Source organism: Scardinius erythrophthalmus (assembly GCF_964197995.2).
Source record: "Scardinius erythrophthalmus genome assembly, chromosome: 17".
Taxonomy (NCBI): domain Eukaryota; kingdom Metazoa; phylum Chordata; class Actinopteri; order Cypriniformes; family Leuciscidae; genus Scardinius; species Scardinius erythrophthalmus.
The window spans coordinates 26,383,712-26,403,137 of record NC_138237.1 but is presented as its reverse complement, the minus strand read 5'-3'; the positions used below and the strand labels follow the sequence as shown (position 1 = coordinate 26,403,137).

Genomic DNA, 19,426 nt, shown 5'->3' with positions numbered 1-19,426 from the left:
CAGTAGTGGCTACTCACTGCATCATTTTCTATTTTCCATTTTATGACAGGTGGCAATCAGCATTAAGGTGCAATACCACAATTTACTATGTTGGAGTGTCAACCAGATAGTTACTGGTGCTGGATTATTTACGATATTACCATGAGTAGTATTAACATTATCTCAATTTTTAAAACATCACAGTTATCATCAATACAGGTATATTGCAACACCCCTACCACAAATAATATTTAATTGTATAATAGAACAACCTGGACATGCTAAATAACACAAATAATCACAAAAAATAAAAAAAATAATTATAATCAAGGGCGTATAAATGATGATGACAACATTTTCATTCTTGGATGAAATCGGAACACACAAGTTCTGCTTTGTGAATTTATATGAAATATATTCTGCCAGGGTTCTCTCAGTTTTCATTTAGTGGTCTCTTGTGTTTTCACTGTGACCACACATGCTAATGTGCTATCCTTAACTGGGAACATTAGCATGTGAAATTGAATAATCATCAACCCTCCTGGCTGAGAAGATGATGGCGTTACTCCACCGACAGAGCAGAACAGCTGAAAAAGTCATCATGGAATTAAAAAGACTTCATCACAATTATGATGTTCTTTAAATTACACAATTTGCCACACTAGCAACCAGGTGTCACCAACCCTGCTCCTGGAGGGCTACAGTCCTGCAGATTTCAGCTCCAACCCCAATCAAACACACCTGGACCAGCTAATCAAGCTGTTCAGGGTTGCTTGATAATTACAGGCAGGTGTGTTGGAACAGGGTTGGACCTAAAGTCTGCAGGACAGTAGCCCTCCAGGAGCAGGGTTGGTGACACCTGCTAGCAACAGTTTAAACTGCCTGTATTCTGAATAGCATATGACTATACTACTCTAGACTATATATTACTGTTTCTGTAGTATTGCCAAAATGCACAATATATAACAAAGAACATTCACAAGTGATATGATATGACACTATCTCTTTCTTGACTAATCTTTTGATTGGACTGGCAAAAGTAAAGACATTTTTCAAACAACTAGATTTATTTACAAAGTGTTGAGTTGAACACTTTCTTCATCATAAGCCAGTTTCCACTGATCCACAATCTGTTTAAGAGTATCTGAAATGATTTTTCAATGCAATCACCTTACATATTTAGAATAAAATGATTTCGAGCATTCAATATTCAAATCCTCTCTGAAAGATAACTGCGCGTTTTATGGATACAAACCTTTGACAGTTATTTTCACTTTATTTTCCACCTTTCCTGGCTCAAACAACTCTAAATTGAATCTCGAGAGGGCAAAATTCAATCTTATCGACCTCTAATAGCCACAACCATCACATCAGCTTTCTAGAGATGATGGCTGTGGACATTAAATGAAGAGGTAATTTGACATGTTTTCATACAGGTTTCCAAGCTATTTTCATCAAGAACGCTGTGGTCAGTAATAGGGTGGCTGTTCCACATAAATGACTACCAATCTAGTTCAGCTTTGGAAAAATCGTTTATCTGACTGCTCCTGTTAAAAGGTTGTCAATATGCACCGGGGCACCTCCATTTGTCCGTCAACCAGCCTGAAAGGAGGGAACAATGATGCTGACGGTGCAGTAATAAGGAGAGGAAAGAGAGGTATAGGTTTTTTGTCGAACAAATTGGGTAAACATAATGAGAAGACACAGGAGGTGGCAGAGAGAGGCAACTGCGGTGCAAACAATGTCAAAAAATTTGGTAGCGAGTGTTAAAATGCCGCAGGGCATTTGCTAAAAAGCGAGAGAGAGAGGCGCCAAAACGGGAAGCATCAGCAATCTGATTTTAATGAGCCAACACAAGAGGTTCACAACAGAGCCAAAAGGATCTCTGGCTAGACCCCACCCCCCTCCCCGAACTCACAGCCGTTACACTAACGCAGGGTCAGGAGGTCCGAAGAGCACGTCACTACCCTGTGCCTGTAAGGTAATGAACAGCCTGTGTCCAGAGACACCACCCCCTACAAACTGTTAATGTGTCCCTGGTCCACTCCATCAAGTTATGGTGTAATAACAAGAGGGACTGTTGGGAGCAGAAAAGGGACTTGGTTACAACTACCATTTAACGGACTACTGTATCATTCCTGTTCGAACAAGCAACTGTGTAAGCAACGTCTTAAGATTTTCATGGTTATACACCCTTGATTAAAACATGGTGACCATGATTTTAGTTAGGGTTAATATATTATATAACACAAATATAGGGGGTAAAATATTTCTTCAAAAGGAATGAATGAGAATAATTCTTCTCTGAAAAGAATTTTATAGCTACAGTTCTGGCAAATGTATTTTGTTTTACAGATATTTGAATATTTTTATTTTAAACAAGACAAGGACACTGATTTTTAGTGAAACATAAATATGGTCTTATTGCCAATTCTCACTAGTAACTAACTATTATAACTATGACTTTTGCCTCAATAAACTCCTAATTACTGCTTATTAATATTTAGTAAGGTTAAGTTAGGTATTGGGAAGGATTAAGGGATGTAGAATATGGTCGTGCAGAATAAGACATTAATAATGTGATTTATAAGTACTAATAAACAGCCAACATCCTAGTAATATGCATGCTAATAAACAACTAGTCAATAATGACCGTGAACTAAAGTGTTACCATGTAGGTAATACACATTTCATGTGTTCTTCCCTAACAGACTACACTTCACCTGTAGGTGCCAGACGGACTTCATTTAAAAAAAAAAAAAGAAAAAAAAAGAAAGAAAATGTACCAACTATGATAGCTTCATCAAACGGAAAATCCATACAATTTTTTTTTTATTACTATTGTATAGATAAGAGTAAACTGAACACTAGGACTTACCATTAATACAACTTCTGGTAATGCATGGTTTCACTTTAGATATTTTAAGATAAGCAATTCAGTTGCAAATGAGATAAAGCACATATCCAAATTGCTCCACAAATGCAAATTCTTACAAACAGACCACAAAGAATGATAGCCAACTTGTCTTTTTTTTTTTTTTTTTTCAGCAATCATCTTTGAAATGGCTAAGCACCGCAAACAGTCTGTGGCTATTTTCAACTGCTTTACTTTAAAACTGCTAAAACCTTAACAAGCTTCGCTCGAAAACCAAAAATCCTAATATTAATTCTAATAATTACAAAGTATGTTACATTTTTAGTATAGAGAGCATAAGTGTGTTTATTCACCAACCACAACCAAATCGCAATCGAGATTCATGTTTGGATTTATTACAGTTCGTCACAGAAGGTTCGCTCACAGATTTATTAGCAGCAAATGGCACACACACACACACCTCGTGAAGAAACACATACTGGAGAGAGCTTGTGCGCATTGTTGCCAGACTGAGAAGATTGAGTAAAACACTGGGCAGAAAATGTATCCTTTTAATAGGAGAAAAGCTCTTGACATCTGGCAACCCCAAGCAGGAAAGACAGTGGAGGCTTGTTACCAATGCAAGATGATAAATGTCAAATATCAGGACAAATAACCAGCAAATATCACAATGATTTTTTTAAATTAATCGTGAAAATAAATCGTTATCGTGATTAAAATACGATTAATCGCGCAGCCCTAAACTACTTAAAGCGAGAGAAAATCTTCTGCTTTCCAGAAAATTCAGAGGAGGCATCTGGAGGCAAGGAGATGAGCCAGATAAGACTCCGAGATCAGATTAGAGAAAGATCGCTCATCGCTGCTTTCTTCCCAATCACCCCTTGAGTGCACCTGACCAGGCCTAACTCTGCAGATCAACGCTGATCGTCCAGTTTCACTCAGACCCGCATCCACTGTAGCTCACCTCGAGATACTACACGGACAACTTCTTTCAATCTTGAGAAAAATAAAATGTCTGTTCTGAAGGCAACGTCTTTGAATGGTGCGGGATTATTTTACTGCAGACTAAACACTCACTGGGTTGTTTAGTCTGCTCAGCTGTGATTTACAACACATTGCCTTCGACCTCTCTATGCGACTGAGGTCAAAAGGTCTTGAATGACATCTGTTTGTCAACATTTCAGCCCATGTATAAGTTTCACCTTTGCTTTTATAGCGAATGCTTTTTTTTTTTTTGTGGTGTATATATGCTCAGTTGTTGTCTACCCTGCTCAAAGATGCTGACAGAACCTTGTGGACCAGGGCGTAGCAGGGATAAATATGGGTGCTTTAAAACTGCTTTAAAAATGCATAGGTCATCATTTATTTATCTGATTGTCAAAACCACAGAGGCATCAGTGTGATGGTAGTTAACTGCTCAAGCTAAACTTTTCACAGCTGTGTCTGGTAATGAATGTTTGTCGGTTTTCTGCAAATGATATTGCTATGTGTTAAAAAAGGCAACATTCAGAGGCTTCTGGATGTTTTCCCTATCGTCCCATTACCCAGAGTCAGCTGTAAATGCTATTTTAATTCTAGGCTAGAGTGCTTCAAAATCTCAGTTTGCTGACGCTCTAACATTGCTCAAGACAATGAACAATGGCTGGTGTTTCTAGGGTGTTTGTACGTACTGTAGTAGTTAAGTTATATTTACTGAACCAAGTCGAAAGCCAACCCTAAGTGTTTATGATATTCTATTGATTGTCTAGAAAGTTAAGAGCACATTTCTACTTGAAAATCATTAATAGCATCATTAACATCATGTAATTCCAAAGCTCTATACATTTTTTCATTTCTTCCACACACAAAAGGAGAATTTTTTAAATACTGTCCTGAATGCTTTTTACCATGCAATAGAATAGAATTTTATGCGGATGAAAACGAGGACTTATAGCCTTTACAAGGGCATGAACTGCATAAAGGTCCTAGATCACGTAATTTTCACAACTCGCAATTTGACATGCCGTTATACAGTAATAAATACGATATATCACGATAATGAACACGCACAATATTTTTATCGTGGGCACTTCAAAATACCGTGAATAATTATTTATTACGAATTATTCCGATTTTTAGAATGCATTTTAAGAATACTTTTCCCATCAACTGGTTAAACTGCACAACACCGTTGTATGCTGCATCAAGGAGACACGCGCACTGATTTAAACAAGCCCAACATGCATGAGAAGCGCATAGTGGAACGAGTGAAGGAGACGCGCTGAATGAAAATGTACATTCACTCTCTGACAGCAGATGGCGCTGATGGAACAACAGAAATGCAGCTGTTACCCCGGTAACCCCATAAATAAAGCAACTGTGCTACTTTCTGTTTCTGAACAGTATTTAAATGTTTTAAACAGCCATTGAGATTTTTGTACTCGCAATGGTGTGCATCGTAGTACCAAATACTTAAATACTTAATAACCTTTATACTCTCAGACTTAAACATTTTAATTTTTAATCTGGACGACTTTTAGGATTCTTTATTGTTGTTCTGTAAAGCTTTACAATAAGGACCCATTAGGTAACATTAGTTAATTCATTAGTTAACATTAAATGAAAAACACTTCTAATACATTTATTAATCTTAGTTCATTTCAACATTTAATAATACATTATTAAAATCAAAAGTTGTAACTGTATTATTTAATGGACCTGAGCTAACATGAACTGACAATAATCAGTTGTATTTTTTTTAAGTAATGTTTACAAAAAATAACTTCTGTAAAAAAAAAAAAATTAGCTATTGCTCATTGTTGTTGTTAGTTAATGTATTAACTAACATTAACTAATGGGACTTTAATTATTGTAACGTGTGTAGCCTATTAATCTTCATAATTATTTTGCACTTAAATGTGTTTGAAACATTTGATTACTTTATAAGTTTTGCTTTATTGTATCTAAATGTTCTTTTTGATATAAGAAAAAAAGTTATTAAACCTGTTAGTCACATTTTTTTGCAACTTATTTGAATATTGTGATAATACAGTATACCGTGATAAAAGCTTCAGCAATTATCGCAACATGAAAATGTTATAACGTCACATGCCAACTCGCAATTTTAATAACTGTTTTCTAGAGTTTTTTAGAGGAAGTAAACCAAAATGTAATGCTGCAATCGACACCTTTCACTATTTAATCACAGCAGCCATTATCATTATGTTGCTCATTTTTCCGATTAATTGCGCAGCCCCAAGTTTTGACATCCAGCTTTCCTTGGTGCATTCACAAGAGTTTATGATAGAAGTAGCAATGTCCAATTCATAAACGTATCACATTTTTTCAATGAATCAGTTGATCCAGTTCACAAAAAAAGTCTGAATGATTGGTTAACAAATTGAACACAGTTCACTTCAACTCACTTGACTCAATAATCTAGTTAAAGTGATTAGCAGCTCACTGCCAGGGAAGACTATCAGAAGATTAAAGTAAATTTCAGTCTGTTCCTCACACAAACCATTTGTATGACTTCAGAAGACTTAGAATATGGTTATTATATATATATATATATATATATATATGGTTAACTATTTTAATGATACTTTATATTGTTTTGGTGCTTTTGCTTAATTTTCTAATCTTAAAAATTAACGGAATGGAAAATTAATGGAGAAAAGCAACCAGTACAGTCATATGGGTTTGGAATAACAAAATTCTATTCTTAGAGTTAATGGTTTGTTTGTTTTTTTTAAGTTAAAAATGTATATATATATTTTTTTTTTTTTGAACACCATGCTATAAATAGTCCATGATTTAATCATTTGACTCTCTTTCAGAGTAAGGGTAAGTTTGGCCATCAGATGCACAGACAGCATGTTCTACAAGAGCTGTAAGTGATGGATGAGAGGGAAGCACTTGCATAATTCACAGAGAATTAACTAGGGAAGACGAGAAGCATGTAGTAGATTCTATTCTCCAGACGACAGGAGCTCATCTAAGGTCAGTGGGTGAAGTACACACAGATGCAATCAATCCTTTAAATGCTCCAAAACAGAAAACAAGTGTCAAACCATGCAGCTTTGACGTCAACACATTTAGCCCAATAGCTCAACAAATTATACATAAAATGGCTCCTAGTTACCAAAATAACCATCAGCATTTTGACTCCTTTTACTCCAAAATACAATGAATAAATCTCCCAACACTTTGATAATAAATAAAAAGAATAGTGAATTACGCACAGTATGACCAGGAATGTGGATTAAGAGAGTGTCCATTTTGATTTCATTAAGAATAAATACTCTTAAAGACTGGATTGAAGCAGAGCCTGCCTGAAATGTGGATTTTCACAGCTGGAATGACATCACATATGACTACGTGTTCTCTGGCTTTAATCTCTGATTTATTCCCTTCTCTCACCATCCCTCCCTCCCTCCCTTTCTCTCTCCGTCTCTGTCTCCAACCAACCCCCCCCCCCATTCACTGATGCGTCGCACCAGTCCTGTTGAAGGCTTCTTGTCTGTGCATGAGAGGGTCTGGCTCAGTGAAACTCTTCAGCTGTCTATTGTCAGAGAAGAAGAATGCCTTTATACTGTCAATATAACCTACAGTTTGCACTGGCTGCACTTGGAAGACAAGTACTGCAACAATTCACAATAGAAAACATGTTTCTAACTGTAAAAAAAAAAGGCACTTTATATAGTAAGTTTCCACTGTAAGCATTTCAGTCGATGATTCTAGAGAAATGACTTAAGTATTTATTTGTCAATAGTTCTCCTAGGAATGTGTACAAGATTCCATTTGTAACTTCCATTATCATTTGGATTAGAACCAATCCTAAAGGCATCTTTTATGACCCTATACTGTACGAACTGTACCTCATAAAGATATGGAATTATTTCACATAATGTATGTGTTCTAAAAGATCTAGTTTTTCTTTTATGTTGGATAATTAAAATTCCCATTAAAACTGGTTCCGAATTGATTGAAGTTGAATAGCTGGTTGATATTCACCACTGTTTGTCAGAAATAGATCTTAATGTATCCTACATTGTTTTAAACCACAAATATTGCACATATCTAAACTGCCAGCTCTTACAACTGATGGAGCTGGGCGGACTAAACCACCAGAAAATCTTCTTAAGGTGTTAGTCAGACTGCTCAGCTATTTTTAGCTTGAATAAAACACTACGATCAGTATTTAATATCATTATATTTGTGGTACACATGGAAGATGCCAGCATGACTGACACGCTTATGATCAGAGAAATATGCATCTGTACTTTTAAAAAAAAAGAACATGAGCAGAGTTGCTAAAAGGATTTCCATCATAATTTGGCACCATTCCTAATGGGATCAAAGAAAATCCTGCCTCATAAATTGTAACTCCTAATAAGATTTTTAATGTCTTTTTTATCGAGCTCTATGTATGTTCTAAATGATTCCGTTTTCTGTAGCGTTAGAAGAAAGGATCTTAAGCATCTGCTAGATGAAATGACAATCCTATTTATTCACTTTTCTCAATAAATAGCCTAAGTAATAAAATAAAAATCAGTTTATCCAGTCAGTCTTTTTGAAGCCAAAGCCAAACCCTAATTCCTTCTGTATTTCTGACTCTATGTACACCTGAGAAGAGGAGATCATGTGATGAGATATACCTTCAGTTGCATAGTTGTGGTCTCGGAGGAAGCTGTTGTTGATCTTGCGGGTGTCTATTTCCTCATCCATTGAGAAAGGCGCTGATAACACTGACAAACGCAGAGAGAGAAACGCGCTATCTATCCATGATCCGCGCGTGTGCGTGCGTTCAGCCCAGAGCCCGGCGCGCAACACACGGACGCACCATTAGCCAACGTTACACAGCAGTCGCACTGAAATCCGTCAATAGATAAACGTGATGAGGTAGAAAGCCGGTGTCGGTGCGCAAGGTGTCACAAGGCGGGGCTGTCTGCAGCAAACCGTGATTTGACGTAAAGTTGCACAAGCCTCATCCGAAATGACAACAACCCGCGTCCAAATCCATGCCTTGAAATGAGTTGTCATGCACAGTTTGACGAGTTTCAGATGTGAGTCTCAGACTGCCGGCATAGAGAGCTCGCTTTCCTCTCTGTCGCTCCGTATGAGAGTGCTGAAGTGCTGACGTGACGCTAACGTGACGCTGCCGTGGACGCGCCGCGCCTCATCGGATGAAGTGAGAGACTGGCGCTGCAACAGTGACTCCGCCCCTCTCTCACCCCAGTCTGTGCGCAGAGGATCATGCAATGTGTGCGATGGTGTTTCAGCACTTGTTGAATTATGCCCATCTGCATTACTTTTATAGCCTAATAATGGTGATGATGAAGCTCCTGCGACTGCGTTTAATAAAGCAATGTCATTGGTAATTGGTAATTGGCAGGTGAAGTGGACATTTTTTTTTTACGAATTGGGGTTAAAAATCTGTCAAGTGTCACAGCAGGGGCTATATTTCAGAATGGGTCTGTAGAAAAAAAGGCCAGTTAGCAGTTTGTAGGTTTCAAGCCCCTTTTCTGTGAATTCTGTCCTTCAAACTAATAGGCCTATTCTAAAAAATAAAATATAATATTGTATCAATTATTTATGTGAACAAAACAGAACCTCACTGGTATACATTCAGACAGGAATCATAATAAAGATCTTGAACTGTCTGGTTAGAATAAAGAGAATAAACTGTATATTTTATAAATGTGAGGTCGGCGCTATAGTCAAGTCAGTTCTATTTGTATATTCACTTTACACACACATGTTGATTCAAAGCAGCTTTACAGAAAATCATGTTAATGTTTATAATATCTTAAATTGTTGCATTTAGCAGATTAAAGCCGGCCAATATACTTTACATTTTACAGTGATATGAACAATCAAGCAGTTGAGATTTGCTATATATCGCATTACGTGAGTAGGCTACTGTATAGGAAGTTGGAAATATCCAATTTTTAAATTTTCTGACAATATAACCAATCAGGGAGACGTCATTTGCTATATATTATATATTGCTTTACGTAAGTGTACTGTATGTTTGCGGGTCTAAAATCGGATGTACTATAAATCCAACTTTAAATATATTGCTGGGCTAGTTGACATTTTGCAAAGATAAAGAATATCACTTTATTACTTGTAGTAGTTGAAGGTTGGAGTTGTTATTTCCTTATGTGGTGATATTAAAGGTAGACTATGTAACTTTGGTCAAAATTAACAAAGTTCAAATAATGAGTGAATACATCAATCCTTCTTCCAAAAGGTATTATTGTCTTACCCTGATTCACAATGGTAAATATGTGTTTATATTTTAGACCTAGCGGGATGGTTTTTGTGGGAAATTGCACACACACGTCACTTGCCCATGATGTCTCGTCATATCCATAAATAGACAAAAGTTGATGACGTGTATGGTCTGGCATAGGTTAATTGTCACAACGTGTGAGAAATGTTGACATGGAGCAGCTAAATCTCGAACCTCGAACCAGAGGACAGTCGCTGGCAAAAAGAGAATGCGACAGAGCTCGTAATAAAATAAGAATCAACATTGGCTTGGCTTTTCGGAGATGGCGAGAACTGAGGGATTTTAAATGTTGAGGGATGGAGATGGTATTTTTATTACTTTATTATTATAAAGCATTATCTATTGTGAAGGGTCATTTCATTATGGTTGTTGTAGAGCTGTGGTGGAATTTATTGTCAAGGAAGTAACGTGTCTATTAATGGGTAAAGCTAAGTAATGTCTTCAGCTAGTCAGATTGAGATCCTTTCCATCTAAACTGCTTACATCTCTTAAGCCTAATAGTGACTGTTTTACGAGCAGTAGGATAATCTCTTTCTTGCACAGTCACGCAGAGCCGAAACACAACCAAAACAATCTTCTTCTACAAAATGAACCGCTAGAGGGACAAAAGTTAGTGTACCTTTAAGAACTAGTCACATTTATATCTGGGGCAAGTTGTCATGTTTTAACCCTCTGGGGTCTGAGGTGTTTTCTGGGTCCTGGAGGTGTTCTGACATGCTCTGACATTTGTGCTTATTTCTGTTACTTGTGACATTTTCATGGCTAAAGTCTTATTACACTGTATTCATCACAAACTCTGCTACAATGTCAGCAGCATGTATGTAAAAGTTTGTAGTTTTGAGATAATGACGTTTATGCGTGGTTTATGAAAAAAAAAAAAAACTGTCACTGAAATAAGGTCATGAAACCCATACTGATTATTTCATCACAAGACTTTTGAAAATTGTATCACATAGCCTAGAATATTTGCTCCAAATCTATGTGAAAATCATTATGCGTACTTATTCAGATAAAACAATATATTGATTTAAAATTTGTAAGACATGTTTTGTGTAAGAAGGCTTTATGGGAGGAGACGTGAATCATCATGAATATTTATGTATTTCACACCTGAGAAAGACAAAGACCCTCCCCTAATGGCCCTATGAGGTGCTATCAGGCCCTATCATTATGAGGAACCTTGCACAAAGAATGAGTAGAGATTTAAAAAAAGAATGGCTTTTTGATTGTTTGGATTTATTTACAACACAACATAATCCAAAGATACACAACAAATGACAAAAAAGCACATTATTGAACACACTGATCTAAAGTACATACCTGTCATTTCCATGGTGTTTGATTTTTCATTTTACCATGGTCATGTACAGAGACTCATGTGAATGTTTAAGTCAGCAGGTCTCATCGGTGGGGCATTTGGTCCCTGTAAAAAAAAAAAACGAAACAACTGTGAACATGCTGATATCAAGAGAAAATAGGCTGCACGATTTTGGGAATAGATTTTAGATTTTTCTGGTTAAAATTGTGATTTAAAATTTACAAAATACATACATACACATATATATATATATATATATATATATATATATATATATATATATAATGAACACCAGGTTTGTTGTGCCTTGTAGGCATATAAGTGTAGGGCTGCATGAAATAATAACATAGCCTATAGCAGGCGGCCTATAAATCATTAAAAATGAACAATTCAGTAACACTACACTAGAAAATAAAAATATAAGAGAAAAATATTGTATGTTACTTCAAATGTTTTCATTCGTTATGATGTTATGAAATGAGATTGGAGTAAGTAAAACCATGAAGCCTAATGTTTGGAGCGTTTTGCTTTTTAAACGCACAGCACGAGTGAGAGAGCATTTACTGAAGCGATCGAGCCGCTCCAAACTATGAAACATTATTGTTACCACATTACACATATCTACGTTTGAGCAAATATCCACAAACACAGTATTTAATAGTAAACAGGGGTCTAAACATTATAATATTCACCATATTAGAGTAAACACTCATACTAGCCTACTTTTATATCATGCTGTGTTTTATTATCAAACATAAAAACATCTTGTGTACATGTATATAAATTTAGCATTAGGCTTCATGTTTTTACTCCAATCTCATTTCATAATGTACATTTTAGTCTGGCACCAGTTTAACTAGTAGCTACAATGTAAAGTTTATACAACAATAACATTCTTACTATTATGAGTGGACATCCTTAAAAAGGTCTTACCTTAAAAATCTTTCTCATCTTTAAATCGCGTTCTTCTAATTCTTCTTCTTCTGAGGTAAATCCAAGGTAAATAGCACAGCACAAACTCAACATGTCTTCCAAACTCGATGAAAAGCAGAGGAGAACTGAAGTCTCTGATTCTTTGTTTTTGAGGTAATGGGCGTCTACAGGTCTGCGTTCCTTCACGTAGACTATTTGCATTCCAATCGCTTGTGCGCACATGGGTGTGGTCACATTAGAGTTAATGAGGATGCGTTTGAGAAACTGTACATGTCATTGCTTTCATATGGATTACTTAAACAGAGAATATTTGTTTTTGATATAATTTACATCATTTTTAAAATAGATGTAAAGACATACGTCTCAAGTCTGTGTGACAAACATTCGCTGAGTTACAGGTCATTTTCTGTCGCGTTTCAGAATGAACTTCACATTGAGAGAGACGGCAGAATGCGCATCATGTTTATTTTCTTTATTTTACGAAAAACACATTTTGTTTTTATTATGAGTGTACACAAATAAAAGAAGACGTTTAACAGTTTTGAATGATGTATAACACTTAAATGTAAGATCAATATCAACAGAGTATTTTGAGTCTCTTTTGCACTAATAAGAAAAAAAGCGAGCTGGTCTGCTTCTGGTTGTTACATTTGAGTTTCATGAATTTCGTTGCGTTTTATAATTGTTTTATTCTTAAAACTTTGAATGATTGCTTTATTCAATCCTTGGTATTTGCATCATAACTTGACAAAGCTGTCAACTTGGTCAAAACATGTCAAAAATCATGGTATTACATTTTATTATTGTAGACTCCTTCAAAGACAAGAGAGTAGCATTCATCATGTACTTTTCCTGCCAATGCACATCTAAAAACCGCCTGTGATTTCTTCACATTCCATTTGCAATGAAACCGGTCTCATTCTTCATAGTGCTAAAACATATACAGCCTGCACAGGTTATTTGACACATCACTGCTCTTGAACTGCGCACAAAATGAGTCAAATGCATTATCTTTATCTTCCATAATAAAGAGCAGTGAGGCATGGCTCTCAGATCTTCTCTTACTGTTGACCACTTCAAAATCTTTATATCCCAATCCTATTGTGTGTCACTTTGTGGTGAATTAAATCCTCTCTGCCTCAAATCCCTTTTAGATAACAGGGAATGACAAAACCCTGGAGTAATCTTGATACTAGTTCAGGTGGAATTACAAAAGATTATTTCTGCTCAGTCAATGGAGGTTTAAACTCAGTTATAACCATGTTCTTAGCTTAGAAAGCTGAGGATAAGAAGTGTACCTAAAAAATGATTCCAGGATAATTAGAATTTAAACTCTAATTACGGAATTTGTTGTTGATTAGCACAGAAAATTATTTTGACTTGTCCCTCAGTTTGTAAAAACAAATTAAAAATCCATTTGCAGTAGTGCACAAAAAGGATGCATGTATAAAATATTCCTGACCTTTACTTACTAAGTAGCCTATACTTAATAAAATGAACTTGAAGTATACTTATTTTTGTAAGGGTATGCATGGATGAATCATAATAATATCAATAACATATAATATATAATGTAGGTAGGTGAATAGTAATGTTTAAATTTCATGCTGACTTTAACTTCCTCCCTGGCCTCAGAAGTAGATGTGTGGCGGTGTGAAACTGATGCAACACCTTTAAGGGAGCAACAATGTTATTTAGGATAATATAAAAAATTATTTACTATAAATAACAAGGCATTCAGCATGCAGTCAAGCTGCTATATTGTTTGATTAATGTATCTGCATTCTGGAAAAACTTAATGAATATTCTTTTTATGAAAAATGTTTGTTGAGTTTGAGCACCTTTCTGGCAGCTGAGAGGCCGCTGGGTTTTAAGGCATGAATTGCAGTGACAACCAAGCTCAATCCCAGCGGATATCACTGGTAATAGGTGCTATGGAGGTCAGCTCAATAGTGTCAGCATTAGAGCATATGGTGGGATATAAGTGGCAGACAGACACGTACACCAGCACACTCTCTCTCCTCTCTCTCTCTCTCTCTCTCTCTCTCTCTCTCTCTCTCTCTCTCTCTCTCTCTCTCTCTCTCTCTCTCTCTCTCTCTCTCTCTCTCTCTCTCTCTCTCTCTCTCTCTCTCTCTCTCTCTCTCTCATATTCATGTTCATGATAGCTCACAATGCATTAATAAAGTACTGCAGATACCCTTATAAAATATTGCTCGAGTAAAAGTACTCTTCGATTTTTGTAGAATTACAAAAGTACTTGATTTTTAATGTACTTAAATATTAAAAGTAAAAAGTACTGAATGATGAATGTTTATTTATTTAGCAATTTTTTATAGTCCATCCTACTGCTCACAATACGTGTGGGGGGAGGGGGTGTAATGGACTAGACACAAATAGGTTACAGCTCAGTCTGACATCATTTATGAATTATTATGAATTTTCAAGTAGCCAGCATTAGTCAATGAGGAAGATTATGCAACATTAGTAACTTTTCGCACCATGAATCATGTACGCTCTCAAGCTCCGAGAATCTCCCATTCTTGGCTCATTTTGAGTCTGTGAATTCAGTGAATTGGTAACTAGAGACATGCTCTGACCAGATCATTTGAATCAGTGATTTGTTCACTTGAGAACAGATGCAATCAGATCGGTCCAATTCATGAATGAATCGTTCAGTGCGATTTGTGAAACGATTTGAAGGGTCAATTGAAAATAATCAGCACATTCATGAATCGGACATCGCTATCAAATCTTCGAGCGGGTGACGATTTCTACAGTTCAAAATAATGAGGAACAACAGGTTTTTATGAAATGTAGTGGGGTAAAAATTACAATATTATGATTTGAAATGTAGTGAAGTAAAAGTTTCCCAACAGAAAAATGTATATAAGTACAGTAACAAAGTAAAAATGCCACCACTGATGTTAACAGATAAAACTTTTGATCTTAAAAAAGATTTAGTGGTTATTGTTGAGATTAACATTAATTAAGATTTATAAATGCTGTTAATTAAACCTTATTAAGTGTTACCATAAGAAACTATTATTTACTCGATCCTTGTAAGAGTTCTGTTTAGTTTTCTTATGTTCTTTATGTTTCTTGTATATCCTTTCAGTTTAGCGTTCTCGTGTCTTAGTTTCCTTACTGATTACTGTCACCTATGTCTTGTTTCAGTTCCCTCCTTAACTCTTCTGTATATATACTCCTAGTTCTGTTCAGTTTATTATGGGTTCTCGTCTTTTGTGAATGTAGTTTATTTCTCCAGTGGATGTTCTCCTTATTGATTAAAAGTATCTGTTTTGTAATTCTGCGTCTTTCATCTCTTTGTGACCATGATATATATATGACAGAAGAACAGACTGAAACCATAAATGAAAAGGCCAGATGCTGCTCTTAGGGAAGGATCATTGCCCCTTCACGAGTGTCTAGATCAGTGGTTCTCAACTCCAGTCCTCGGGACCCGCTGCTCTGCACATTTTGTATGTCTCTCTTATCTGACACACTCAAATCAGTTCATGGAGTCTCTCATAACGAGCTGATGATCTGGTTCAGGTGTGTTAAATAAGGGAGACATACAAAATGTGCAGAGCAGTGGGTCCCGAGGACTGGAGTTGAGAACCACTGGTCTAGTAGTGCTGGGCGGTTTGACCAAAAATCAACATCACGGTTTTTTTCTAAATTATACCGGTTTCACGGTTTTTACCGTTTTTTTTTTTTCAAGCATGATGGGTGTTAACCACATTTTCTACTGAGTGAGAGAGGAAATACTGCAGTAGATTTACTTATAATGCCCTATTTTATTGTCATGAGTGAATATTATAGAAAAAATCCACACTAATATTAATAATACAGGTTTGCAAGGCTGTTTACAAAGAGGTGCCAGCAGGACGCGCTTTAGGAGCGGCAGAAACAGTGGTTTCCCCGGTAACGGCTGTACACAAAGCAGCAACGCTCATAAACACTGCTTTATCAGGAAAGATAAAGAAAGATTCAATCGTAATAACAAAGAAACTTTTCTAAAGACCGTCAGTTCAGTTCAGATACGTTAATACAGTATAAAAACACGCGCGCCGCGAGAAAAAAGACACTCTCACCCCCACACGTCTCGTGCCCATTCTAGTCAATGCTTGTGTTTCAGATCGAAGCTTCCCAGAAGCGGCTCTCCGCGCCGCTTCGCTAAATATAGGCGCCTAGTCTATTTTGACGCACCTCGTGGAGGACGGAATAAAACCTTGTCGCAGCTGTAATGCGCCGCAGACGTGTGTTGTAAATGAGGGGTGAAGACTGTGTCGCGCAGCGCCGCGTTCCGATTAAAGCGACATACACCGGTATTGCGGTATATTAAAAATTCATATCGTAACAAAAATAAACACCGGTATTCGGTATGAACCGGTAAACCGCCCAGCACTATGGTCTAGATCACACCTTTCCGGGCATGTACACCTTTCACTGCAGATCCTCCCTCACCATAGGAGTCAACAACTCCGACTCCCCTTATCCATGGAATGCATGGAAATATCCATACTCTACAGCAGCCATCTCTCTGCACGCTCCAGACCGGATCCATCGTTCCAGCTCACAGTGTCCCGGAAGGCGCGAGAGATCTTGACACATCGACCTCGATGCCCCGCCACATAAAAAAACCCAAGCCAACGGCCGTCACAGACCACGTGCAAGAGCCGCTTCCACCCAGAGAGCCAGAGACTGCCAACACGTCTGTCCTGGAGCTAGAGCCAGAAGCCACCTCCGTCCCAAGCCTGGAACCTACTGCCAGGTCCATCCCACAGTCCGCGCTGTGGGGGCAGTCCTCTCATGAGCCAGTCGAGGTGCGCTTGCCCAATAATTTCACAGCGAAGCCAGCTCCCACCTTTGTCCCCGTCCCTGAACTCACTCCTGAATCCAATAGATGATCCATTACCACCCTGCTGGCTCAGTCTAGTCCCCTGAATTCATTAAACATTCCACCTCCACCCTGTCACCTGCCCACCCCGTTGTCTCCATGATCACTGCTGGCTCGAGTTACTCACCAGGACTCACCTGCTCCGCTGGTGCCTTGCAACTCCATGGCTCCATCCTAGCCGCTGACTCTCTCCAGCTCTCTGGCCCCGCCGTGGATCTCCTCTACACCAGCTCAGCTCTGCGAGACAAATCCCCTGGCTTCACCTTGGGCCTCCAGAACAATGATGCCACATTGGCTTGTCAGCTTGTTAGGCTTCATCGGGCTCCTTCATTCCTCCTGCTCCACCTTGGCCTCACGTCAGCCTGATTCCGTAGTGGACTTCCGGGTCTCTGGCTGCACCTTATCCCTCCACCTCTTTGGCTCCACCTGGTTCCTCCTTCTCTCCAGCTCTGCCTTGGTCCTCACTCACTCCAGTCTCGCCCCATTCAGCCAGGCCCCCGTCTTCGCCTAGGTCCTTTAAGTTGGTGGCATCGCCTTTGACTTCTGGACTGCTCCGTTGGTCCTTCGATTACGCTGGGGTCTCCATCTCACCCAGCTCCGCTTCCGTCGGTTGAAATCAAGCGTGCCGCACAAGTCCTGAAAAGTGATGCCAAAGCGTCTTGATCGCCCCCAGGTGGTTGGTCCCTGTATAGGTCGTAAACCCTGCCCTATCCATGTAATTTAATGGATGTGAGGCAAACTAAACAATCAAATTACACTTCAAATAATTTTTTTCAAAAAAACTTTTCTGTCATTTTAGGTAGTTTTTATCACACTGTTTAAGTTTAAGTGTTTACTTTATGAAATAGGTTTGGTCTTAGTTAATTATTTGATGCAATAAAAACGGGAGTTTGACGTCATGATTGACAGCTGTGATTGACAGCTTCTCTGCGCGAAGTAGTGAAGCACCAACGGACATTTTTGGGGATTTTCGGGAGGAGTTGTTCAGCAGTAAACTGTTTTCTGCGTGAATGTTGGCGGGGCCTTGATACTCCACTCCACTTCACGCTCACTACTGCGCAGACTCGGGTCCCGCGTTCACAACTGTGCAGAATCAGGTCCCAAATCTGCGCAAGATGTCAGCGCCATATTGGGACATTGGCATCTTCACTTTTCTACAATGAAAGAGAGTGAAGGTGCGTCGTCCATCTTTTTTTAGTCTATAGTCGGACTCTAGGCTCTGGTCACAAGACACATCAGGGCTGCGCCATGGCTCATCACTCCATCAGCTCTGCAGTGGTGTTCCATATAATATACCAAAACAAAATACCCTTACCAAAATAAAAAAATTAGGAGGATCAAACTTAAAATGTGACAAAAAACACTACATAAAAGTAATTTATGCCATTTTGGAGAAGAAATATTAAACAGACAGATACATACACACATTTTATGAACTGATAAGCGAGGAACTGATGCCAAAAATCCTCCCCCCACATATGCAGACACAGATTCATGATAGAGCTGGCAGACTGCTGCTGGTTTAGTGTGTGTCCTGAATGGAGGAGTGTTAATTAAAGCAGGAAGACTATTGATCTGATCCTCCTCCACCCCTCACCCGCCTCCTGCACCCTCATAATGTGTGAGCGTGTGTGAGATGGAAAATGAGAAATGACTGTTAAACAAAATTTGACAGTGTTAAGAAGGGGTGGGAATCAGCTGGGACCTGGTGATAAAATAGTATCTCGATATCTGGGTCACATATGATAATGATATGATGCTTGATGAACAGTGCATACCTCTAAGACATATTTGCATTTTTTTAATGGTTTATGTGAAAAGTCAGAAAGTCACAGCTATAAAAAAAAAATGCAGGACTTTTTGGATGCAGAGGCAGGATAAGGGGATAATTGATACTGATAAATCAATGGGAGACTATAATAGAGACTGAGGTTGATAAAAATTATATAAGAGAAAGAACTGAGGGCAAGAAATTCTAAGCAAGGCAGGGATTCGAAATGTAATGTGTAAATGAGTGGGTGTACAAAATACACAGCTGAAAAGAATGAGAATGGTCTTTTAAGATGCCTATGTCTATGCTAATTGCTAATTAAATAAAGATATCCGCAAAGAAATATTATTAAATGATGTTCACTCACACAA

The 19,426-nt window shown here is 37.9% G+C and overlaps 1 protein-coding gene across 2 annotated transcripts in view; it reads right to left on the bottom strand.

Moving 5' to 3' along the window:
- Positions 1-19,426, bottom strand: part of ppp2r2bb (protein phosphatase 2, regulatory subunit B, beta b) — a 69,708-nt gene that overhangs the window by 33,275 nt on the left and 17,007 nt on the right. Inside the window, exon 1 of one of the 2 annotated variants that reach the window (XM_081391759.1) lies at positions 8,494-9,039. The exons of the other annotated variant lie outside the window; for it this stretch is intronic. Coding sequence (XP_081247885.1) covers positions 8,494-8,563 — 70 coding nt within the window. The 5' untranslated portion in view covers positions 8,564-9,039. Of the gene's footprint in view, positions 1-8,493; positions 9,040-19,426 lie in introns of those variants that run through there. 2 annotated transcript variants of the gene reach the window in all.